This window comes from Moschus berezovskii, chromosome 11 (genome assembly GCF_049115385.1).
Source record: "Moschus berezovskii isolate FMDL1 chromosome 11, NW_MosBer_1.0, whole genome shotgun sequence".
In the NCBI taxonomy this organism is placed as follows: domain Eukaryota; kingdom Metazoa; phylum Chordata; class Mammalia; order Artiodactyla; family Moschidae; genus Moschus; species Moschus berezovskii.
In genome coordinates, this window is record NC_142470.1 from 57621188 (window position 1) to 57647663 (window position 26476).

Consider the following 26476-nt stretch of genomic DNA (forward strand, 5'->3'; position numbering starts at 1 on the left):
CCAGGTATAGATCTTGTATCCTGTAATGTCACTGAGCCCATTTATGAGTTCTGCTAGTTTTTTAGTGGATTCATTAGGATTTTCTATGTACAGGATCCTGTCATCTGCTAATAGAGTTTTACTTCTTTCTTTCCATCTGGATGCCTTTCATTTCATCTTCTTGCCTCCACTAAAATATCGAATAGAAATGGCTAGAGTGGCAATTCTTGTCTTGTTCCTGGTCTTAGGGGAAAGCATCCACCCTTTCACCAGTAAGTATGATGTCAGCTTGGGGATTTTGTAGGTGCCCCTTATCAGGTAAGGAAGTTCTGTTCTTTTCTTTCTTTCTTTCTTTAAGTGCGTTTATCTTCACCTACCCCAAATTCACCTGGCAAGTCTTACGTACATATAATAAATGGTCAATATATACGTAATGGGTTTAAGTATTTTTAAGGTAGTCAAAATCTCCCAAAGAACGAAGAAATCTGTCATGTAATAACCTTTCTTTCATTTTTCCTTCTCACAGAAATGATCCTATCCTCCTAAATTAGGTATTTGTTTCATACTAAATAATGAGATGTTTGTAATGAAGTGATATACTAAAAAAATAGGTGTATGTGGTCGTCTTGTCTGACTGTTTGAGACCCCATGGACTGTAGCCTGTCAGGCTTCTCTGTCCATGGGATTTTTCAGGCAAGAATACTGGAGTGGGTTGCTATCTCCGTTTCCAGGGGATCTTCCTGACTCAGGGATTGAACCCAGGGAGAATCCCATGGGCAGAGGAGCCTGGTGGGCTGCAGTCAGTGGGGTTGCAAAAGTGTCAGATATGACTGAGCTACATTTTTCTGTATTTTAAAAAAATTGGTAATTATTTCTCAATGCAGTTCCACTCTGTTTTTCAGATTTGTACTATGGTGGGGAAGCTTTCTCCGTAGAGCAGCCACAGTCTTTTACTTGTCCCTATTGTGGAAAAATGGGCTATACGGAGACATCTCTTCAAGAACATGTTACTTCTGAACATGCAGAAACATCAACAGAAGTGGTAAGTGAGGCAGCCTTGTGTCTAAATCCTCCGGTAAAGTACATTGTTTCTAACACAAGATAGAGCCCTGTCACTGTGTTCTGCCTCCTGCTAAGTGTACTGATACTGTTTGCATGATAATTGTTAAAGTTATCTCTTAACAGCAACTTTTACACATCCTGGGCAGCTGCATGTGTATAAGATAGTACCCCCTTCTTGTCCCCTCTAGCCTTTCTTTCCCTGTTACTGCTAAAAGCACAGTGTGGCTTCTTAACTAAATTCAGGAGCCTTTAATAAATGATTGGTGAAAAGGCTTAAAAAACCCCGACTTGAAACACACATCTCACTCTCTTTTTTAAAAAGATTTATTTATTTATTTATGACTGTGCTGTGTCTTTGTGGCTGCACGGGCCTTTCTGTAGTTCCAGCGAGCTGGGGCTACTCTCTAGTTGGGGTACTTGGACTTCTCAGTGCAGTGGCTTCTCTTGTTGTGAAGCACGGGCTCGAGGGCTCGCAGGCTTCAATAGTTGTGATGCATGAGCCTAACAGTTGGCGGCTTCTGGGCTCTAGAGCACAGGTCCAGTAGTTGTAGAGCATGGGCTTAGCTGTTCCATGGCATGTGGGATTTCCCAGTCCAGGGAGCAAACCCGTGTCTCCTGCAGTGGCAGGAGGATTCTTTACCACTGAGTCACCAGGGAAGCCCAGCACATTGCTTTTTATAGTATTCTTGCTACCTGGTTGATTTCTCTTCTGTAAGGAAACATTCATAAGGAAATTTTAAAATCTTCAGTCACATATTAAGTAGTAATCCACTGTCACATCTCACTGTAACATATCATTGACCTTACTTGGTTTTCATCAGACCATATCTCTTGCTTCATAGGTCAAAGCTTTGAGCCCCTAGAAGTTCCTCCTACTTTGATCTTTGCCAGTGGCCAGGGACTCAGAATAACACACAGAGTCTGGCCTTGAAAACATTGTAGATATTTTACCTAACATCTGAGTCAGCATATTTCCAACTTCAAGAAATGATGCGTCACCCGCAAAGAGTCCACTTCCCTCATTTCCCATTGGTACCAGTAGATAGAGTGAGCCAGAAGAGCTGGGCATATGGGATGGGACTTGGAGAGCTTGGACATAAACAGCCATACACTGCTTCAGTGCAGAAGCCCCTGAACGTACTCAGAACAAATTAAGTGAAACTTAAAGGCGGAAACAGATGTTTGAGCTCAGCCAGAGCCCCTCTGGGTTGTAGAATCCCTACTTAGCCACTGTCGTATTCCATCTGTGCTACAGCCCTGCTGTTATACCTGTGAGGTTCACTCTTATTGCCACGTACACTGTTAATTTGATGTTAAAGTTGTTATAAGGTTTATAGTCCAAACAGTTGGTAAATTTCCATTATGTAGTTCTCAAATCAAATTTTCCTAACAGCTCATAAGTGCTCTCATCTACACCTTGTGGAACCTCAGAACACTATTGTCACATTTGACTTAATTTGTTCTTTTTATTCTGCAAAGGTGATTTTGCTTCCTTCTGGAACAGTCCTAGATAACAGTGGGAAGAATGATGATTTGACTGCGTTTCTACCCTGGTTGTGTGGAAAAGTTGGAATAATTTCTCTTTGGTTTAAATTCTGTTATATTTTAATATTTATTTATCATAATAAGGCAGGGTTTCCCTGTTGTAAACCGGCATTCTTAAAATCATTATATTAGCCAATAGACCCTAGTATAGTACTGTACTTTTCATCACCCCACTAGGACAGGACAGTGTGTCCATTTTCCATATCTAAAATTGGAGAGTCCAGTAAAAATTAAAGTCCTCTCCATGAGTGAAAAACTAATTGTTCATTTTTAAAAATGAGAATTAACCACCAGCAGCTTTGCCTTTATTTTTCCAGAAAGTAAATACAGTTTATTTATAGTTCTTTGTACCTACCTGATACATATAGTTTGAAAATTATATACCATCTGCACAGTGGTTTTGTGGTCTATCTCTCATAAGTTGTATTCAATTATATGCCTTGCTTTAGTTCCCCAACTTTGGGAACATAGCTCAAGGCAGTAGCCATACTATTTTTTTCATATTCGTATTTGTGGAATACTTTAAGGAATTCTCCCTCCTCATTAGCTCTTAGTCTGCATGAACTCTGCATCTACCTCTGTTCCCATTCATAGAATACCAGACATTTCAAAGTGAAAAGTAACAAGCAGACAAGAATCTTTGGTACAAGCGTGCTTGAGTCTTTGAACCAAATAGGTCATGTTCCAGATCCAGGGCTTCATTCAGCAGGTGTACCACATGTGGCATACTGCCCGGGTTTGTGCTTAGGGATCACTGCTGATAACATGCCAGTTAAGTATTTTGAATGCCTCTAGGTATATATGTGAAGCATGTTATGCGCTCTGATGTGTTACAGTTATATGTAAATATCCACCTGATTTTACTCTGTGTCCCCTCTCAACACCCTCCCTCCCTCTGTTTTGCCAAGTCATGGTAAATCAGACATTTTTGAATTCTGGAGTTCTGTAGTGACTCATGTCATTCTGGTAGGTAAGGAATTAAGAGTCACGTAATAACTGTATCTCCTTTTCTATTCCTGCTGATATTTTTCTTTGTAAATGCTCAGTGTGCTATCCTTCTTTGCCCCTGCATTTACTGCACCTATCCTCTGCACCAGCAGCTTGTACCATCCTCTGGGACCTCACTCCTCTAACCATCATCCCTTTGGAACATTTCGGGGCAGGAGGATATATCACTGCGAATGTTTCATCATTAGTGAGAGTTCACTGATGCCTGGTGTAGCTAATACGAAAGTATGTGGAAGTTTAATAGCTTTGTAGTCCCTGTCTGTATTTTTGCCTCATTTTTTCAACTTGGGACTCTAAGGTCTCACCCAAGATTGGCCTCCCTTCTTCAGGTTAATTTCCGATTCCTTGAGCTTTTGATGTGAGGATATGGTGGATTCTTCAAAAGTAGATATCATGAAAAACACCACCTGACATAGAATGCATAGTGAAGCTGATTAAAATTTTACAAGCAGATTGGGTATAATCTCGAGTCTTCTTATAAACACCAAATCTGATAAACAGTGTGATTTTTGAAGTTAAGTGAAAGTTCTTAAAAACCGTCATAGTTATGAAATCAGGTAGATTGGGACAACTAACTAGTTTTTGGTTGTGGGAAGAAGTAAGAACAAGTAGTATGTAATTATCAAAATCTAGCAACTGGTAGTAGAAGTGAGCACTAGAGGTCAAATGGGATTGCAAACGTGAAGGATCTGCTGAGGAGGTGGCCAGGGAGTGTGGAAGAAACATGGTAGGAAAGGCTTGAACATAAAAACGTTAAGTGTGATTCCTGATTATTTTCTTAAGTCTCACTTTTGCTGACTAGCACTGCAGCTTATTAGAAAGCCTTCAGGGATTTTTATTGTTTTTTATTTTTATTTATTTTTTATTGTTTTTTAAGTGAAATGTACCTTTACCTCTAATTAATGTTATATAATTAATCTTTCAGTTCTTTGTTTAATAAATTCTTGCCATTTTATATTAAGAATGTTACATTTTAAAAGGTAAAAGCACTTTTGGGTTCACCAAAGTTTTCTTCTCACTTCTAGAAAGCTGTGTTGCAGTATATTACGCTGTTCATAGTCGCATCAGTTCTCTAGTATTCCCTGCTGCAAGCTTTTCACGTTCTGATTTTCATTTGGTTTACCCTTTGTTTTCTTCATCTCCAGAAAGGAGCATAGGGCAGTCTCTTGCTTTGAGGTGCTCTTCATCCATGGAAGTGATACAGCCCCTCCCATTTTAATGAAGACCTAGATGTTTTTGTAATAATAGCATGGTTGTATTGTGTTCCATTTATACCAACTTGATAAAAAAGTAAAAATAAAGGAAAAAGAATGATTTTAGAAATTTTCCATAATCAGACTTTAGACAGTTTTATTCTTTTGCAGAAACACGGTGACATAAAAGGTCTTTTAAATCTTTTTTTAGTGAGTCAGAATAAGCTGTTCAGCTGATAATTTATTTAATATTTAGACAGTTGTCAATTAAAAGGAACCATAGAGCACAGAATAGAAATTACCTGCATCACTGTGGCATTTTGTGTATAAACAGTTAGATGCGTTTGATTCCTAAATTAAACAGGCAGGAAAATACTAGATGAAACAAACTGCAAACCGAAATAATGTAACAGATATGGTTTATACATCAGGGCTATAAGAAGTTACATATTTTTTAGTTGTATATGGGACTTTTAAATTTTGCCCATCAATGTAGTATCTATATTTCATTGAAAGACTATTTTAATATGTAGACATACAGAGCTGATAACTTCCCAGCACAGGTATTTCCTTATTAGAAGCAGTAATAGTGATGTAAGCCATAATTTTTACAAATCTGTTGATACAATCTTGTACGTTTCCTTAAATATTATCATTGACTATTTGCTCTTATAAGCAGGTAATCAAGAAAAATAAGCATTTAAAGGCCAAATACACTTTGTTTTAAAAATAGGCTTTGACTGTTACTGCTTGCGTAGTCTGCTTTTCTGTGAACTAACAATGGTATTTTATTGAATTAACATAGGACTTGAAAAATACCTCTGCTGCAGGCAGCTATCTTGCTGCTGCTCAACTGCGCTTAGATTACAGAAGACTGGTGTTTGGTACTTTTACCATCTGTGCTTTTCATTACCTTTGATGCAGAACACTTTCTATTTTATAAATCACTTTTTTCTATCTCTAGTCTTTGGCTAACTTTGCACATTTTTAATAATAGTTATTTTGAGCACATTTACTTGTTTAAAATCAGACAGTAGTAATATTCTCACTTTATTAAGGGTGATATCTTTCTGCCTTTTCATACTGTTCATGGACTTCTCAAGGCAAAAAATTTGGAAAACTGCTCAGCAGTGGCCACAGGATTGGGAAAGGTTAGTTTTCATTCTAATCCCAAGGACGGGCAATGCCAAAGACTGTTCAAACTACCACACAGTTGCACTCATCTCACATGCTAGCAAAGTAATGCTTAAAATTCTGCAAGCTAGGCTTCAGCAGTATGTGAACCACAAACTCCTAGATGTTCAAACTGGATTTAGAAAAGGCTAAGGAACCAGAAATCAAATTGCCAGCATCTGTTGGATCGTTGAAAAAGCAAGAGAATTCCAGAAAAACATACACTTCTGCTTCATTGACTACACTAAAGCCTTTGACTGTGTAGATCACAATAGACTATGGACAGTTCTTCAGGAGACAGGAATACCAGACCATCTTACCTGCCTCCTGAGAAACCTGTATGCAGGTCAAGAAGCAACATTTAGTACCAGACATGGAACAATGGACTGGTTCCAAAAGGAGTACATCAAGGCTGTATATTGTCACCCTACTTATTTATTTAACTCATATGCAGAGTACATCATGTGAAATGCTGGGCTGGATGAGGCACAGGCTGGAATCAAGATTGCCAGGAGAAATACCAATAACATCATATATGCAGATGACAGCAACCTTATGGTGGAAAGCAAAGAGGAACTGAAGAGCCTTGATGAAAGTGAAAGAAGAGAGTGAAAAGGCTGCCTTAAAACTTGACATTCAAAAACGAAGATCATGGCATCTGGTCCCATCACTTCATGGCAAATAGATGGGCAAATAGTGGAAACAGTGTCAGACTATTTTCTTGGGCTCCAAAATCACTGCAGATGGTGACTGTAGCAATGAAATTAAAAGACGCTTGCTCCTTGGAAGAAAAACTATGGTCAGCCTAGACAGCATATTAAAAAGCAGAGACATTACTGTGCCAACAAAGGTCGATCTAGTCAAGGCTATGGTTTTTCCAGTAGTGATGGATGTGAGAGTTGGACCATAAAGAAGACTGAACGTCAAAGAATTGATGCTTTTGGACTATAGAGGGGACTCTTGAGAATACCTTGGACTGCATGGAGATCAAACCAGTCAATCCTAAAGGAAATCAACCCTGAATATTCATTGGAAGGACTGATACTGAAGCTGAAAATCCAATACTTCGGCCAACTGATGTGAAGAGTTGGTCTTTCTCATTAGAAAAGACCCTGATGCTAGGAGAGATTGAAGGCTGGAGGAGAAGGGGACGACAGAGGACCAGATGGTTGGATTGAATCACGGACTTAGTGGACATGAGTTTGAGCAAGCTCCAGGAGATGGTGAAGGACTGGAAGCCTGGTGTGCCGCCGTCCGTGGGGTCGCAGAGTCAGACAACTGAACGACTGAACAACAACAGAGGGTGATGTAACCATTGGTTCCCAGTAGATTTTTGAGTTGATACTGATAGCAGGGAGGAAATGATAGGAGGCGTGTTGGGGATTCTAGGTTGTTCTAGGATAATTCAATCTATATGGGTGTCACGATATTTTAAAGGATGTTTCTATGAGAAATTAGTTCCTTTAGGTGATGTGAAAACCAGAAGGGGAGTCTTTTAAAATATTATGAGAATCAGATGATGATAGCTTTTCCAAGAAAGTGTCATGCCTAGTATTTTGGAGTATGTTGTTACCATGGGTAGGTTTTTTTTTTTTTTTTTTTGCTCTGTACCTTCCCTGTGTTGAAATAAACTCCCATAGGGGAGGTGAGTAGGCTGTTTTCAGAATGGGAAAAGCACCCGGTATGAAGGGGAGTGCTGGGAAGAGAGCAGCGCATGTAGAGACATTAGTTTTGGGTTCTTTTTTTCTTTGGCCACTGGTTTGATTTCTTCTTTGTCCTGTGAAACACTGGTTTGTCCAAACAGCTAATTTCAAGGTAGTGCATAGTAATGGAGTTTCTTTTCGGAAGGCATGCAGAAAAATGTGTGGAAAGTGTGGTATAAATTAAAGATGGGAGCCCCTGACAGCTGTTGGCAAATTGTAAGGTAGCTTGGAAGTTTTTTCTTAAGCACTTTTCCACCTTGTCTCTTCTTCTCCTGGTACCCCTTCTTTTCCCAATGTGCTCCTCAGGTTAAAAAAAAAAAAGAACTGGTTAAGGAAATTATTTTAAGATGCCAATCTTGGTATTCACAGCTGAGATGTTGTTTTTCTAGGAAATACTACCAGACTCAGTCTCACTTGACATCATTAAGCTCTGGAGAAGAGGAGCCTACAGAGCTTCTGTCATTGTCAGACTCTAATTTAAACTCATTATAAGCAATATAAACCCTAACTAACTTAGGTAGACTCATTTGTGAGTTTTCACTAAAATTGTCTCTGGCTTTGGGTTCAGCCTCCCTGTACCTGTCCCCCTGTGGCTCGAAGGTGCTTACCAACACCACTGAACAACACGAGATGCCTCTTTCCTTTTCTTTCTGTAAGCCTGCAGGTGAAATATGTAGCTTACCCCAGGATGGATGGAAACAGTAAAGCTTTGTTGTTTAGTCGCTAAGTCATGTCCGACTCTGCAGCCCCATGGACTGTAACCCACCAGGTTCCTCTCTCCAGGAATTTTCGAGGCAAGAATACCAGAGTGTTTTGCCATTTCCTTCTCCAGGGATCTTCCCATCCCAGAGATCAAACTCAAGTCTCCTGCATGGGCAGGTGAATTCTTTATCACTGAGCCACTGAAGAAGCAACAATGAAGTTTACATTGGGGTTTTTCTTCTAAGTGTTCATGGACATAATTGCTCACATTCAGAGTGACCTGTGAACTGGATAAAGAAATGGGACTGCTCTGACTAGTTAATTATTTTTCATTATTGCTAAATTGATGTTTTTTCAAGTTTTATGAGTTCCCAACGCATCAATATACATGTAGAATTTAAATTTATGTCAGGAAACATGTTTGAAACCAAAACTTTAATTATTTAGTACTTTTAAACCATAGATTAAAATGTAAGGGAAAACGGAAATTTTTATGTTTAATAAAAACTCCCTAACATTCTAAATGCTCTTTGGAAGCAGGCGATAATCCCAGTCCAAGCATTAAAATGGGAAAGTAGAACTGAGGAGAAAAATAAATTCAGTATGAAGTAGCTCATACTTAATTATAAATTAATTTGAGTGTCCAGTGCAACAAAGAAAGCGAGATTATGATTGAGTTAAACAGTGTGCTCCCTCAGCTCTTGAAAGAACCTGTGTCTGTGTGGGGCAGATGGCTAAGGTACACGTAGCTACAAGCTAGACGCTTCTAGAGAAGGGCCCAGAGGTTTGTTGCCCATGTAGCACAGATTTTCCACTTTTTGTATCTTCTTAAAGCAAAACTTCACCCTTCAGTCTTATTTTCATTATATCTGCAGTTTTGATAAGATAAACTACTTTTAAGTTGGCAAGAAAGCCAAAACCCTGGAGTTATCAGTTAGCCTTAGCAATTGTTAGCTCAGTAGAATATCAATTCTGTTTTTTGTATGAGGATTAAAATGTAATATATGTAAGGGGTTTTGTGTGTCATGGTTTTAAATTCTAATAGCTTCTCCAGGATCATCACTTTTCAGTAAAAGAAACATTGTTAAAAACACCCCCACTGGGGACTTCCCTGGTGGTCCAGTGGTTAAGACCCTGTGCTCCCAATGAGGGAACCAGAGTTCAATTCCTGGTTGGGAAACTAAATCCCACATGCATCAGTAAAGATCCTGCACAACCAAATAAATAAAAACAAAACCAGAAACACCCCCATTGTACTGCAGATGACCAGAAAATCTACCTTACAGAATAAGCCTAGGTTATTTCCAGAGGTGAATTTAAGAGCCCCTTAAAAAGGAAGACGCGAATTGTGTCCCAGACATGCTGCTCAAATGCTTAGTCGTGTCCGACTCTGTGATCCCATGGACTGTAGCCCACCAGGCTCCTCTGTCCATGGGGATTCTCCAGGCAAAAAACTGGAGTGGATTGTCATGCTGTTCTCCAGGGGATCTTCCCAGCCCAGAGATCAAACCTCTGTCTCTTATATCTCCTGCATTGGCAGACGGATTCTTTACCACTATCACCACCTGGGAAGCCCCAGATATAAATTGAAAATAAGACTGAAGGGTGAAGTTTTGCTTTAAGAAGATAAAAAACATGGAAAATCTGTGCTTCATGGGCAAAGAAACCTCTGGGCCCTTCTCTCGAAGTACATAAATTGTACATAAATTGTAAGTAAATACTTAACTGGTTAATCCATGTAGCAAAACTATACAGTATAACAAATATAACCAGTCAGAACTTCAACTTTACCTGCTTATCTGGACTTCACAGCAGAAGTCCTTTAACTTAATGGAAATGAGCTGGACTGTGAAGAAAGCTGATCGCCGAAGAATTGATACTTTTGAACTGTGGTGCTGGAGAAGACTCTTGAGCATCCCTTGGACTGCAAGGAGATCCAACCAGTCCATTCTAAAGGAGATCAGTCCTGGGTGTTCATTGGAAGGACTGATGCTAAAGCTGAAACTCCACTACTTTGGCCACCTCATGCAACGAGTTGACTCACTGGAAAAGACTCTGATGCTGGGAAGGATTGGGGGCGGGAGGAGAAGGGGACGACAGAGAATGAGATGGCTGGATGGCATCACCGACTCGATGGACATGAGTTTGAGTAAACTCCGGGAGTTGGTGATGGACAGGGAGGCCTGGTGTGCTGTGATTCATGGGGTCACGGAGAGTCGGACACGACTGAGCAACTGAACTGAACTGAAAAGAGCAGCACAGAAAGAAGTGTGCTTATTGCGCTTCAGGAGTTGCCCCTATCTTAAATGACACACACAAGGCTTTACTTAAATATTTTATTTGAATTTACTACATAATCTGTCTCTATATATTTTTAAAAAAGGAAGACCCACACCAACTGTTAAAAGAGGCTATTTTTTTAAATGTCCTTTAGACCCCTGGTTTGGAACTCAGCACATGATAAACATATAAGTTGGCAGAACACGTCAAGTGGTGAACTTTTCTTTTTGTTTTTTTCATGAAGTGAACTTTGATTTCACAGTTAGTTTGGGAAGGCCTAAGTAACGTTATGCTAGAAAGTTAGTGTAGTATTAACACAGGAGAATTATGTGTTCTTTCTTGTCTTATTACTGGAAGGAAAGCACATTTACACAAAGAAGAAATAAGCAGAGCTTTTCTGAAGACAGTAGAGTTATGGCAGCAGACAACTTCTTCACTGCACTTTGATTTTGCTTTAGAACTTGTCACTCCTCAGGGACAAGGGTATTACTTGTGATCTTTTCAACCATGATTAACTTCGTAAGTTGACTCACAGCTGTAATAAAGGAATGAAGAATGGAAAAGGAGTTTTCAAGAAATGACAGGGAAACATGGGGCAGGGGCTGCAGAAGGCCTTGTGTATGAGAAACAGTAGGGGTGCCTGAGTAAAAATTAACTGAGCTGTTAGCCCTAATTGAGGAAACCGATAAAACACAGTATTTACTTTACTCCACTTCTGTGCCCCCAGACGGATGATGTCAGAAGAAAGGCTGTTCTAGGTCATGGCTGGGTCGGTTACTAAGGACAGCGTGGACAGGGAAGCATCTGCTGGTCTTACTAAAGACACTGTATGTCCTTGTATGTTCTTGTGTCTCTCCAAGGATTACCCAGGAGCATTGCTTCTAACACGTCATGTGAAGTAGTGCATTCTGAAGGCGTCAGATTCTGGGAGTATAAAGCCCGATGGCTGTCAGCATGAAAGTGAAAGTGAAGTTGCTCAGTCGTGTCCGACTCTTTGCAACCCCATGGATTGCAGCCTAAGCGGCTCCTCTGTCCAGGGGATTTTCCAGGCGGGAATACTGGAGTGGTTGCCATTTCCTTCTCCAGGAGATCTTCCCGACCCGGGGATCAGGCCCGGGTCTCCTGCATTGTGGGCAGACACTTTACTGTGTGAGCCACCAGGGAAGTCTGTCGGCATAGTAAACTTAAAACACGGCCTCTACCCACATGCACCTTATGGCATGTCTAAAAAGCAGACTGGCTTTTCTGACACAACAGGGGAAAAATGCCAGAAGGAGCCAGGATTTTGTGAATTTAGGTAGCCCTTGAGAATGGGTGTTATTTCAAAAAGTGGACAGAATGGGAAGGAATGGCATTACTTGGAGGGAAGAGACATGAACCAGGATTCAGTGATAGGAAGAACATGGTAGGTGGAGAGGATAGAAAGTCATTGATTGTTGCGGACTGGGGTGCGCCAAATGGGGCCAGATAGTAGAGAACCTTTAAAACCAGAGTATTTGTCCACTTGGCCTGGTGGACAGTGAGTAGAAGTGTTTGCCCCAGTACCAAGGAGTGACCTTTCTCTACCCTCATGCCATTTCAGCTCTCAATTGGGAAGGCAAGGATAGTAGGTTTTGATCCTGTAGTTCTTTTGAAACATGATGAACTTAAGCATAATGATTATGTGGATGAATATGAATCCAGAAAGGGTAGAATTTACCCTGAAGTGTTTGCTCCCTGTTATAGGAGCATAATCATCAGAAAAATGATGCCTCAGACATCCAGTGTCTTCAGAAAGTAATAGTAGAAGATGATGTAGGGAAATCACAGCCTTTAAACCCATATTCTCAAGAGGAAAATGTTTCTCATGGATCTAAAATTAGAACAGAAAAAGAAATCAAGCTTGTGATCCAGAAACCTAGTCAAGAAGTGCTGATTGCCAAGGAGGTTATTTCACTTAAGGCATTTGCTGTTGAGAAGAAGGATGGTGTCCCAGGATCTGAGATGAAGGGCAGAGTCGAGGGGTCTGGGAAGATGGTGCATCAAAGTGGATCGTCCTGCTGGTGAAGAAGCAGCCTGGCTCCTCAGCAGGTGCTGAGTGATTTGGTGAAAGACCAGTTTCTCTAATGCTGCAGTCTAGGTTCCAGGTTATATGCTGTATCATAAACAGGTTTTTTTAGTGCATTTTTCTGTAGCAGTAAACAAAACGGGCCAAAAAAACATATTGTGAAGTCTATCCAAAAAAGGGGAGGGAGAGAGGAAGAGAACTCACCACATTATAGGAACTTAACTCTTCCTCTCTTGTTTTAAAGCACTGAACAGAGCCAGACAGAGAACACCATCTGGAGGGGGTGTTCCAGTTCAAGAAAGAGACTGGGGGAAATCCAGACTTGCTTTAGACTGGTTGCTAATTGTAGTGGGGGCTGGCTTAAAAGCAAGCTGAATTTATATTTTTTTTATGCACATAAACTCCGGGAGTTGGTGATGGACAGGGAGGCCTGGTATGCTGTGATTCATGGGGTCGCGGAGAGTCGGACACGACTGAACTGAACTGAACTGAACCTGTCATAGGGGGAAAGGTTTTGTAAGTTCTGCTGCTGCTGCTGCTAAGTCGCTTCAATCGTGTCCGACTCCATGCGACCCCATAGATGGCAGCGCACCAGGCACCACCGTCCCTGGGATTCTCCAGGCAAGAACACTGGAGTGGGTTGCCGTTTGTAAGTTCAGTAGTGACTTATAGCATTTTACCTAATGACTTCAGGAGGTGTGTTCTAGACACTGGTCACACAGGTGACCATCCATGTTGGGGATCTGTACTGACTGGTTGCTCGCTGGCCATCATGCACTGGGACCATATGGAAAAATGGAAACTCTGTTATGTTTTTGGCATGGAGTCTTACCTCAGCACGTTGGTAAAGGCTCCCACAGGTGCTGCAGATAAAAAGCAGGACTGATGGTGACTCTCAGTGGCAGGATGAAGCGGAAGGGGAAGACTCAAGGGAAAGCAAAGACTGAGAATATCAAGGACGTTTGTGAATAAGGAGGTGGGGGAGGGTAGCAGGGGACAACATTTGGTGTTTCACACAACAGGGTAAGTATCATTTTGCAATACCATTGTATATTTAAGCAGTGTTTACCAATCTTTCTAATTATAAACTAACTGGGATCCTTGTCAAAATACAGATTCTCAAACCTAGAATCACTTTCTAGGCAGGGGTCTAGGAAGCTCTTATTTTTAACAAATGCTCCAGATGAATGATATCCTTAGCCGAGTTTAGGAAACACTCAGGCCAATTCAGTCAGCCTTAATGTCAGCAAATTGTTGTGATTTTTTTAAAAATTGTATTTTATTAAAGTATAGTTGATTTACAGTGTTAATGGTCATAATTTTGAGTTAATGTAAATTAATGGACTTTTCTTGTCCTAGTGATAGTTACTTCTGTAACACGTGGCAGTAGAATTATGATAAATATCAGTGTTGACAGACTCATGATTTTAGGGTCAGTAGCTTATCCTCTGTGTGGAATTTGCCTGTCTTGTAAATAATACTCGGTGCTGTCTTGGGGACGTCAAGATGCACTCAGAGATATGCTGCATTTGCGCCCCTGCCTCTTGCCATTCTCACCACAGCTCTGTTCCTCCTGCCCCACCTCACTCTTGTTTTTCCCTCTTCCTCTTGTTCCCTGCATTGTCTCAGAAAGTACAACCTTGAGTTACCAAAGTTTTTATCCTGAAACATGAATTCGCTTGCTCAGTATAAAATGTAAAAACTTGCAAGGTGACCGGGCCTCTGGTCCCATCAACACTTCATTTTCCCTTCCAGGTCCTCATTTGAGTTAACTTCATGTGACCCAAGGGTGGCAGCATCTTCCACTTGGTTCTCATCTAGTCTCCTGATTCTCCTGTGCCGGCTGCCGAGCTAGGTGGCCCTTCCACCCCAGTGATCCTTTACCCCCGATTACTAGGAAGTGTTTGTTTCTGTTTTATTTGTCTCTGGATGGAGCGATCTGTATACCTTCATCCTGCCTTATCCCTATAGTAAAATCTAAAAGATTCTAAGTCACAGAACTGAAATTCACAGACAGTAGTAAATGGAAGGATCTTGATTTTTCTTTCTGTTTTACATCTCTAACTCAAGGGTACCTTTCTGGTTTGCAGATTATCAGTCTTACTAGGACATTCCTAGGATGTTTGGTATCTGTGCTTCCCCATTCTGTCTTCCTTCCAGGAAGGCATGTTCTCAAGGAGACTTTTCTCAGCTCAGTCCATTTACTTGCATCATCAGAGGACTGCAACTTCTGTAGCCGTCTTCTTTGTGCAGTTCAGGTTATGCATAGAGTTTATCCAAAGGCCAATCTAAAGGGAAGTACCTTAGAAGGAAGATGCCTTCCTTTATTTTCTCTTTGGATAAAAATCTTATACGTGCAACTGGAGATTGTTTTTGCTTGTCTAAACCATGTCGATCTTTTTGTTTTTAACAAATCTGGTCACAGTTCCCACAAAGAAAGAAATCACACTGTCCTGCATTTCTAAAAGAGTTTACAGTCTATAGACAAGGCAGAAAAGTGTGAAAAGTAAAATAAGTATATCAGACTCTACCCCACAGTGTCACACAGCACAGGAAGCTACACAGTAAAAGCCAACTTTCTGGTAAGGAGAGAGTTGATTATCTGTAAACATAAACAGATCTAGTTGCTTTTCTCTCTGACACAGAAAAAATGACCACCTTTCTGGCATCTTCTGGAAAAAGCATAAGCATGTCTGTCTGCTTCTTTCTCACCTTTGCCTCAGAGGTACATTCCATCATGACCTCTCTCCTTCTTTTGCACACTGTCGTGCTTCAGTGTTTTTTTCCTGAGCCTCTTTAGGTCTTCTTGAGGCTGTTTCTCAGAGTCCTGAGGCAGATCATCAGAACAGCTGACTGTTTGCACATTAGGAGGAACTGTATCACAACAGTCTCCGGGACTCCCGATTTCAAGTTATGAGAGACAGGGATTTGTGTTTGCTCAGACTCTGGGAATCAGACTAGTTTGGCTTCTCCCATATCCCAGTACTGTCTTCAGGTCTCACCTTTCTCCTGCCACCTCCTCTCCAGCATCTCTCCTTTGCCACTCTACAGTGAGCCTGCAGTCAGGTGCCTGGTTTCACTCCCAGTTAAAGAACATATGACATATAAGATGGCATATGACATATGCAATGTCAAAGTTGAATCTCATATCCTACCCTCAGCTCCCCTGTCCCTGGAGGGGCACAGGCCAAAACCTTCCACCGTCCAGGTCCTGGGGCTCCCTTTGGTTGTGCTCCTTAGCTCAGACCTTCCATCTTGGCTCTGTTCTTTGAGGTTGAAGTTGATACTTCAGGGCTTGGCTCCCACTTTTAGGCCATCATCTGTCCAGTTGGATTTCTGAAAAAGTAAGGGCTTCAACCCTGAAAATTCCACATTCTTTCTGTCCTTCCCTTCTGCATCCTATTTTACCACCTCTGTTGAAACTGCTGTTTCAGAAACCACACTCCCAACCTCTCAAGCCTCCTCTGCTCTGATCACAAGCGTTTGTCCTGCCTCCCATCCCTCTGGGAAATAAAGTTCTAAAAAGTATCTCTACCTCCTTTCCCCTCTTAGAAGTCCATTCATGAATGAATAGAGCATATTTGTCATTGTCTGTCTTACTATACCACGTTCAGAGTGTTTAAATTTGTACAGTTGCATTTTTAATAATAGCTGTGCTGTCTTGTTTGGTGATTGGCCCTTGAGTCTAGGTTACTTTAGGGAAGATTATGTCTCAGCATTTACCAGTCACTCAGGACTTAGAAATGAACGTGCACTAAATGGCACACTGAAAAACTTTTTATGTAAAATATTTTGCTAGATCAGCAGACGAATTTGCCAGAGCTCCGATTTGACCTGTGTGTTTAGAATTGTCTGTCTGACCCTGACAAATGGTCTGCTTCAGTGGAAAGTCACCACATTCAGGCCTGTGGCTCTTGTTCAGCCTCCACGCTGTACACTAGTTCGGGATCTGCTGTATTTTTGCCTGGTTAAAACCTGGTCAAGGTAAAAATTACAATAAAATATTCATCCAGAAAGATACCTGATCAATGTTCATTGATAAGTAAATCTGCTTTCTCTACTTTCATTTCAGATTTGTCCAATATGTGCAGCGTTACCTGGAGGCGATCCTAATCATGTCACGGATGACTTTGCAGCTCATCTTACACTTGAACACAGAGCCCCTAGAGATTTAATATCCTTTTGAGATGCAACAAGGGAAAAAGTTGTTTGCAACTTTTGTCATTGTGATGACTTTTAAGGGCAGTATTCCCAAGGAAAAAACTAACCTCTGAATTATCTTAGTTGATTTGCCATTTTCCTAAAAATGATACGGCGTTGAGGTGCAATTTCTTATTTCTCTTTTTCCACGCTGTGACCATTACATGAAAAATGCTCAGTAAGTGAAATTCACTTGCTCATTATCTTCGGTTCTTTGCCATCAGGTTTATTATTTTTTTAAGACAATTTGATAGATAGAGTGCCTGATGAACTATGGACGGAGGTTCGTGACATTGTACAGGAGACAGGGACCAAGACCATCCCCATGGAAAAGAAATGCAAAAAAGCAAAATGGCTGTCTGAGGAGGCCTTACAAATAGCTGTGAAAAGAAGAGAAGCTAAAAGCAAAGGAGAAAAGGAAAGATATAAGCATCTGAATGCAGAGTTCCAAAGAATAGCAAGGAGAGATAAGAAAGCCTTCCTCAGTGATCAATGCAAAGAAATAGAGGAAAACAACAGAATAGGAAAAACAAGAGATATCTTCAAGAAAATTAGAGATATCAAAGGAACATTTCATGCAAAGATGGGCTCGATAAAGGACAGAAATGGTATGGACCTAACAGAAGCAGAAGATATTAAGAAGAGGTGGCAGGAATACACAGAAGAACTGTACAAAAAAGATCTTCACAAAGAAGATAATCACGATGGCGTGATCACTCACCTGGAACCAGACATCTTGGAATGTGAAGTCAAGTGGGCCTTAGAGAGCATCACTACGAACAAAGCTAGTGGAGGCGATGGAATTCCACTTGAGCTATTTCAAATCCTGAAAGATGATGCTGTGAAAGTGCTGTACTCAATATGCCAGCAAATTTGGAAAACTCAGCAGTGGCCACAGGACTGGAAAAGGTCAGTCTTCATCCCAATCCCAAAGAAAAGGAATGCCAAAGAATGCTCAAACTACCACACAATTGCACTCATCTCACACGCTAGTAAAGTCATGCTCAAAATTCTCCAAGCCAGGCTTCAGCAATATGTGAACTGTGAACTTCCAGATGTTCAAGCAGGTTTTAGAAAAGGCAGAGGCACCAGGGATCAAATTGCCAACATCTGCTGGATCATGGAGAAAGCAAGAGAGTTCCAGAAAAACATCTATTTCTGCTTCATTGACTATGCCAAAGCCTTGGACTGTGTGGATCACAATAAACTGTGGAACATTCTGAAAGAGATGGGAATACCAGACCACCTGACCTGCTTCTTGAGAAACCTGTGTGCAAGTCAGGAAGCAACAGTTAGAACTGGACATGGAACAACAGACTGGTTCCAAATAGGAAAAGGAGTACATCAAGGTTGTATATTGTCACCCTGCTTATTTAACTTATATGCAGAGTACATCATGAGGAACGCTGATCTGGAAGAAGCACAAGCTGGAATCAGGATTGCTGGGAGAAATATCAATAACCTCAGATATGCAGGTAACACCACCCTTATGGCAGAAAGTGAAGAGGGACTCAAAGGCCTCTTAATGAAAGTGAAAGAGGAGAGTGAAAAGTTTGGCTTGAAGCTCAGCCTTCAGAAAACTAAGATCATGGCATCTGGTCCCATCACTTCATGGGAAATAGATGGGGAAACAGTGGAAGCAGTGTCAGACTTTATTTTTTTGGGCTCCATAATCACTTCGGATGCTGATTGCAGCCATGAAATTAAAAGACGCTTACTCCTTGAAAGGAAAGTTATGACTAACCTAGATAGCATATTAAAAAGCAGAGACATTACTTTGCCAACCAAGGTCCATCTAGTCAAGGCTATGGTTTTTCCCGTAGTCATGTATGGATGTGAGAGTTGGACTGTGAAGAAAGCTGAGTGCTGAGGAATTGATGCTTTTGAACTGTGGTGCTGGAGAAGACTCTTGAGAGTCCCTTGGACTGCAAGGAGATCCAACCAGTCCATTCTAAAGGAGATCAATCCTGGGTGTTCATTGGAAGGACTGATGCTAAAGCTGAAACTCCAATACATTGGCCACTTCATGTGAAGAGTTGACTCACTGGAAAAGACTCTGATGCTGGGAGGGATTGGGGGTGGGAGGAGACGGGGACGACAGAGAATGAGATGGCTGGATGGCATCACCGACTCGATGGACATGAGTTTGAGTGAACTCCGGGAGTTGGTGATGGACAGGGAGGCCTGGCGTGTTGTGATTCATGGGGTCGCAAAGAGTCAGACACGACTGAGTGACTGAACTGAACTGAAGATAATTTGACCAGGTTACAAGTGTTCACGAGGGTGCTTTCATACAAAATGGAAAATGCTAATCCAAATTAAAATCTAGTTAGTTCATTGACTGTATGGATGATGTACTTCCTCGCCATCCATGTTCTCTGTTGCCATAGTCTCTTATAGGCTGGGTGTTGGGCAGGTGTGCCCCATGGGATTTCCTTCCCATCTGAGTAGGACAGCATAAGGTCAGATCCAGTTCTGAATTTCTTTCCCACTTTGATTTCTGCTTTTCCTCCCAAACCAGTCTCATGACGGTTCCTGACAGTATTCTCTATACTCTGCAAGAGATTACTGGCCCTCCAGAGTACGTTTATTTGTAGACTTGGTGCTTCTGGTTTCAAGTTATGAATTATTTTTCTAAAACTATCACCTATTAACTTAGGGTGGTGTGCTCTTGGGAAGGTTTTAGTGTTCATTGCAGTCTGAAGCAATCAAGAGCTAATCACAACCTTTATCCCTGCCAGACTCCATTCTGATACCTTTGCTTGCCTCCTGGCAATCATAGGACCACCTTAGACTTGGTGCCTGTCCTTCAGCTCTCAGCCCTTGATCACAGAACGTAATTTTCTTATTAGAAACTTGACCCTTTAGAGTTCGGGGGAAGATAAGTGGAAACTAATGGAAAGCTTCCCTGGTGGCTCAGATGGTAAAGAATCCGCCTGCAATGCAGGAGACCAGGGTTCAATCCCTGGATCAGGAAGATCCCTTGGAGAAGGGAAATGGCAGCCCACTCCAGTATTCTTGCCTGGAGAATCACACAGAGGAGCCTGACAGGCTGCAGTCCATGAGGTAGCAGAGAGTTGGACATGACTGATCAACTAACACTCTCACTTTCTAGTGGAAACTAATGGAAAGATAAAGCTATGGAACCTTCCTGAGAAGTGAGAATATCTGCCTGGTCTGAGCCAGTCTGGGGCAAGTACTGAATGAACAGAGGAGCCCACTCTTCCCCCTAAGTGCAGGGGACACTAAAAGCATAGTGAAGAAAGCGGTGCTTACTTATTTTTTTTGTTTCTCCCAAGAGAACATGAAAATCCAAATGGGCAAGAGTAGTTTTAGCCTGTTGGTTACTTCCCATTTTGTATAAAAGAATTCTACCCAGAAGAGTTATTCTTCATGGAGTAGCTAGGCAAAAAATTTTAAAAAACCATGCCACAAGGACCTCTAATGAAATCAGCTTCCATTCAGTAGAATGTCCCATGTCACCCACATCCATTTTTTGTAGATGTGTATGAGTCTGTCATTACCAAGAAAAAATAAATTATGTAAAATATGAGAATAAGAGAAGTCATGTGCTGCATTGTAGATTACTAGCAACTATTATCTTTAAATTCTAGAAAGTAAAGTGTTGGCATAGCATTTTTCCTGGAAATATAACTAATTTGTCAAGTTCTTCAAGTGCCGCTATGTGATAATTTTGTTTGACATGAGAGAGTGACTTGTTTCTAAGCCTCTTTGTAACCAGGCTTTTTTTTTTTTTTTTGATACTTTGATAGACCTCTTCCTAAAGTATACTTTTTATTATTATTTTTTTTAATTTCGTGTTTATTTGGCAGGGCTTCCCTGATAGCTCAGCCGGAAAAGAATCCGCCTGCAATGCAGGAGACCCCGGTTGTGTCGGGCTCAGTAGTTGCAGTGTGGGCTTAGTTGTTCTGAGGCATGTGGGATCTTAGTTCCCCAACCAGGTATCGAATCTGTGTCCCCTGCACTCCAAGGCAGATCCTTAACCACTGGACCACCAGGGAAATCCCTAAAGTGTACTTTTTTTACTTTTACAAATAAAGTGTGATGATCATAACATCACTTTCTGTAGAGCCCAGGCCTATGTCATGAATACCGTGAAAGAGTATGCATTATGGCTGCCCACCCTGTCCCCACATGACTCCTGAACTGGGAATCCAGCACAGAAGTTAGCTTGCATTGTGTAGCTGTTCTGTTGGCTGCTTTTTTTGTTTGTGTTTTGTTTGGGGAATTTTTTTTTTAATTGGTGTATAGTTGATTTACAATGTTGTGTTAGTTTCTGCTGAATAACAAAGTAAATCAGTTATACATATATCCTCTCTTTTTTAGAATTCTCTTCCTATATATTGGCAGCTTCAAAAGAAACTATTCTGCTGTAACATGTGGCTGCCCCAGTCCCCCTCCCCTCCCTCCTCCATGTAATCTCACACTTGCCTGTGTAGAGACACAGTGTTGTCTTCATGAGTTTTGGCCACTGTTTGCTCCTCAGTACTTTCTTCAGTTTAACTCACACACATGTGGGTAAGATGGTTTGACTTCTTGATAAATGTGTTGTTAACTCTGTGTGTCCACTTAACACAAGAAATTCAAATCTGGTTTTCTGCTTAACAGCAGTATTGGGAAAAAAAAAAACACATTGACAGCTTAAAACTGATAGCCGAAAGGAATCTTTGACTCCTGAATTTAAATCATTTGTACTATTCCTTTCTCGTTACAGATGGTCACTGAGATTTGATTAGCCTGTATATTAGCACATCAGATATAAAAACTGATGGTTATTATTTGTGGTTACTGTGATATGAACATATATGGGTAAGGGAATATTTCCCTCTGGGTATCTGACCAGGATAACTCTGGCCCTTGGAGCTGGAACCTAGGAAGAAACTTCTTCCTGTCTGGAGAAACTTCTTCCTGTCTGGAGAAACTTATTTTTCTCTTTGAAAACACACACACACACATAAAATATACACACACAGTATACACATACATTGCTTTATATTCCAGTGTCCATTTTTAGAGTTAGTAGCCTGCAGTCCGTGGGGTCGCTGGGGGTCGGACACGACTGAGCGACTTCACTTTCACTTTTCACTTTCACACATTGGAGAAGGAAATGGCAACCCACTCCAGTGTTCTTGCCTGGAGAATCCCAGGGACGGGGGAGCCTGGTGGGCTTCCGTCTATGGGGTCGCACAGAGTCGGACACGACTGAAGTGACTCAGCAGCAGCAGCCTTCATTGACATAGTTGTGCCATTTGTATTTTAAATGTGCTGTTTTAAAATGCTTACGATTTGAGAAATCTGCATGCTTATCTTGCAAGGGCTCAAGTGACTTCTTTTATATATGTATTTTATTCTTATTATGAAATACCCGAGTCCTTTTCTTAACCTTGGAGTTATGATGAGTCGAGCGGTGTCCGACATGTACGTAGAATGTTTCACCCTGGCCGGGGGTTAGGAGGTCCTCGTGCGCGCAGATCAAACATGCACTTTACTAGCAGTTCTACTGGTGGACTTTCTTCTTCTCAGAGTTCATATTCTCCAAGCAATAGGGAAGCCATGGATCCCATAGCTGGTAAGTCAGATTCATATCCTTAAAGGAAGTGGCTGGGGATGGGGGGCTTCTTTTAAATTTGGAGAGTAGGATTTATGTTCTCAGTCTCTCATCACCCTCCTGTGTTCCTTGACAATATTCCCTGAAATTCTTCAAGTGTAAAATATGTTTAAAGTAGACCATGTGGGGAATTCCCCGGTGGTCCAGTGGTTAGGACTCGGTACTCTCACTTCTGAGGGCCCAGGTTCGATCCCTGGTCGGGAAACTAAGATCCTGCAAGCTACATAGCAAAAAAATAAAAATATTTTTAAAGTTGAGTAGAACATGTAACAGAGAAGGCAATGGCAAGCCACTCCAGTACTCTTGCCTAGAAAATCCCATGGATGGAGGAGCCTGGTAGGCTGTAGTCCGTGGGGTCGCTAAGGGTCGGACACGACTGAGCGACTTCACTTTCACTTTTCACTTTCACACATTGGAGAAGGAAATGGCAACCCACTCCAGTGTTCTTGCCTGGAGAATCCCAGGGACGGGGGAGCCTGGTGGGCTTCTGTCTATGGGGTCACACAGAGTCGGACACGACTGAAGTGACTTAGCAGCAGCAGCAGACCACATAAAGTAGTTCATATTATTCTGGCATTTCTTTAAGTACTTAGAGGTGTAAAATGATAAGGAACATCTGTGTTCTATTTGTGACCGCCAATGAAACCCAAGAAAATCATAGAAGATTTCAGAGTTGAAAGACCTCCAGAATTCTGTGGTTCAACCTCCTTCATAAGCACACAGATAAGAAAACTAATTGACAGGACTAAAGAAATAAGCTCTTCTCATGGAATGAAGTCAAGTAGGAATTTTTTGTACTTGTCTTAATTTAAGAATTATACTGTTATGAAACTTTCATGTTCTAATAGCTTGGGAAAGTCTTAACTTAAATCATTTGAACATGTAATTTGTACCTGGATCTAATGCATGGTCACTGTGGACAACCAGCAGCAGAGCACAAGGATTGACAGTCAAAATCTCAGAAGTTGTTGTAGCCTGAGACCCTAAAAGACACAGCCTGCACGGGCAGGCGTTTAAGAGTCCAGGAGCCTATGCAAGACCAAAATGTGTGCACACAGTGGGATTCGCACCTGAAACATGACTAGTGTAAATCTGTCACCAAAAGTAGGAACAGTGTTACTCATAGAATCTTCTCTAAATTATGAGATATTCAGTGTAAAATCTAATTCCAAATGTGCTTTGGGCATTTGGATGTACAAGAAGCCCCAGAAAAACTTGAGTTTTGGGGATTTTAAAAAACACTGCTTCATCCAAAAGGAGTATATTTACCTGCTGTCTTTGGTAGCAGGCTCTAAACGTTAAGTGATATCTGGAGTCAGAATTCAAAATTGAGACATTTTCTCTATTCAGTTTTTTTTTTTTTTGTCAGTGAAAATGATGTTAGTGATGGACTATATGAAAAAACGGTGTTAAGAACCTCAGGGATTAAACAACAGTGAGCAGTAAGGCAGAAACGTGCCCTGGAAATGAGTTTTAATGATGAAAAGCTTTGCCAGCCTGGGAATGTCCAAAAGTCAGCCATCAACTCCACACAGGCCATTGGGAGAAGGCAGGTGCTGCACCTCCCTTAGCTGAGAGGCTCTCAGTGAGCACTGCTGCTGCTAGGTCACTTCAGTCGTGTCCGACTCTGTGTGACCCCATAGACGGCAGCCCACCAGGCTCCCCCGTCCCTGGGATTCTCCAGGCAAGAACACTGGAGTGGGTTGCCATTTCCTTCTCCAATGTGTGAAAGTGAAAAGTGAAAGTGAAGTCACTCAGTCATGTCCGACCCTTAGCGACCCCACAGACTGCAGCCTACCAGGCTCCTCCATCCATGGGATTTTCTAGGCAAGAGTACTGGAGTGGCTTGCCATTGCCTTCTCCACTCAGCACAGCCTTGTGCAAACAGGAGTCTAAATAAAACAGGCTATGCGGTTGCAAGCCAGTCAGCCTCAGCGTTCGTCACTGCAGCAGTGCCCTGCAACTCTGAGAGAGCAGTCCCCGAAGGTTTGAGAGAAAGAAGGCAGAGCGACCACAGTGAGAAATGATGCCGGTCTCTCGGATTTAATCCTGAGCGTCATTCAGTCATTACATCAATGTTGGAGTGCCTGCTATGTGTCAGGCACTGTTCTAAGAACCAGGAAAGTCATGAGCAGTAGACTTGATCCCTACTTTCATGGAGGTCATATTGAGAAGGTTTATATTATGCTTGGATCAGTGGATGAAACACCTTAAATACTAAATACCGAGAGAAAGTATAACTAAATCAACCCATTATGCAAACAACTGAAAAACCAATTTGCTGTATTTCACTTCTAAGTATATGTGAGGTAATATATACATATGTTTACATTGGAGAAGGAAATGGCAACCCACTCCAGTGTTCTTGCCTGGAGAATCCCAGGGACGGGAGAGCCTGGTGGGCTGCCGTCTGTGGGGTCGCACAGAGTCGGACATGACTGAAGCGACTTAGCAGCAGCAGCAGGCAACTCCCACCTCCAGAAGGCATCCTAAAAGGTAGTAAGCTCCAAGCTGAGACTGTATAGTTGCCCCAGGTTACCTTCCCGTTGACCGCTTTGAATGTTCATCTGGTAAAAGGATGATGGTAGCATTTTGTTTTCCTCCTACTGTTGTGGACATTAATGTCTTCATTTCCTCTGACAGAGCTTTTATCTCAGTTATCGGGAGTGAGACGTTCTGCAGGAGGACAGCTGAACTCCTCTGGCCCTTCTGCTTCTCAGTTACAACAATTGCAGATGCAGCTGCAGCTCGAACGGCAGCATGCCCAGGCGGCACGGCAACAACTGGAGACCGCACGCAATGCAACCCGGCGCACTAACACAAGCAGTGTCACCACTACAATCACGCAATCCACAGCAACAACCAACACAGCTAACACAGAAAGCAGTCAGCAAACGATCCAGAACTCCCAGTTTCTTTTAACAAGGTAGTTCATTCATTAATGTGACTTGGAGAAGTATTTTGTTAGCACTGCAGTCTGAGATGACCTTTGCTCTTTTGTCCTTTTGTGTGTTCTTAAAGCCTCGACCTTTGCTCAAACCTTTAAAAGTCACAGAAATCTAATCAGTCTGTATTCAGTATTGCCTCAAAAATAAGAAAAATAATTGTTTACTTTAGATAAACTGGCTTCCCAGGTAACTAATGGTGATAGCCAGCTAAAGAATCCTGCAATGCAGGAGACCCTGGTTTGATTCCTGGGTCGGGAAGATCCCCTGGAGAAGGAAATGGCAACCCACTGCCATATTCTTGCCTGGAGAATTCCATGGACGGAGGAGCCCAGCAGGCTTTGTGGTCGCAAAGAGTCAGACACAAATGGGCAGCTTTCACTTAGATCAACTATGAATGCTGATAACCTTGTTCTAACAGTATCTCATCGTCTGATAGGAATTTCCTTTCCCACATTGCCCATAAAATGTAAACACAGTATCATTACATATATGGGACATATTAGGTATAGTTACTGTCATAATTAACATTGCTTTCTTTTTATAGCCAGTTTCAGTCCACTCTGAAATTTCCCAAAGTACAAGAGAAGATTTTATAGTGTGGTGGTTTTCTTCTGAGAATTTCTAAAGAAGTGGAATTAAAATGTTTGTGGTTAGCGTACACAAAAGTAACTTTTGAAAAATGGTTTAGCGCAGTGTAAAAAATACTTAGAACACACAGTAAATGGCTCTGCTGGATGGAATAGAGTTCATATTTGTTCTGAAAACTACCATTAGCAACTGAATATGTTCCTCTGCCGAGACCTCATGGGCATTTTATGTGACTTTTAAAAACAAAAGAATTTTAGAAAGAGCAGTGATGAGTAGACACAAGGTCAGCAGATAATAAGCCTGGTTCTAATTTGGACTTTTAATGGAATAGATAGGAATATAAAGTAAAAACTGTAAAAGGAAGAAAATTAGTGGAATATAGCAGTTAGCTCCAAAAAGTAATGTGACAGATGTTAGAA

The 26476-nt window shown here is 41.5% G+C and overlaps 1 protein-coding gene and 1 non-coding gene across 2 annotated transcripts in view; both read left to right on the forward strand.

The window, feature by feature from the left end:
• KCMF1 (potassium channel modulatory factor 1) overlaps positions 1-26476 on the forward strand; it is an 83386-nt gene that overhangs the window by 51715 nt on the left and 5195 nt on the right. The window contains exons 3-6 of the mRNA XM_088841326.1: positions 882-1021; positions 16765-16866; positions 22308-22482; positions 25165-25447. Of these exons, the coding sequence (XP_088697452.1) occupies positions 882-1021; positions 16765-16866; positions 22308-22482; positions 25165-25447 (700 nt within the window). The remainder of the gene's footprint in view (positions 1-881; positions 1022-16764; positions 16867-22307; positions 22483-25164; positions 25448-26476) is intronic.
• TRNAE-CUC (transfer RNA glutamic acid (anticodon CUC)) lies at positions 22654-22726 on the forward strand. The gene has a single exon. It is a non-coding gene; the product is annotated as a tRNA-Glu (tRNA).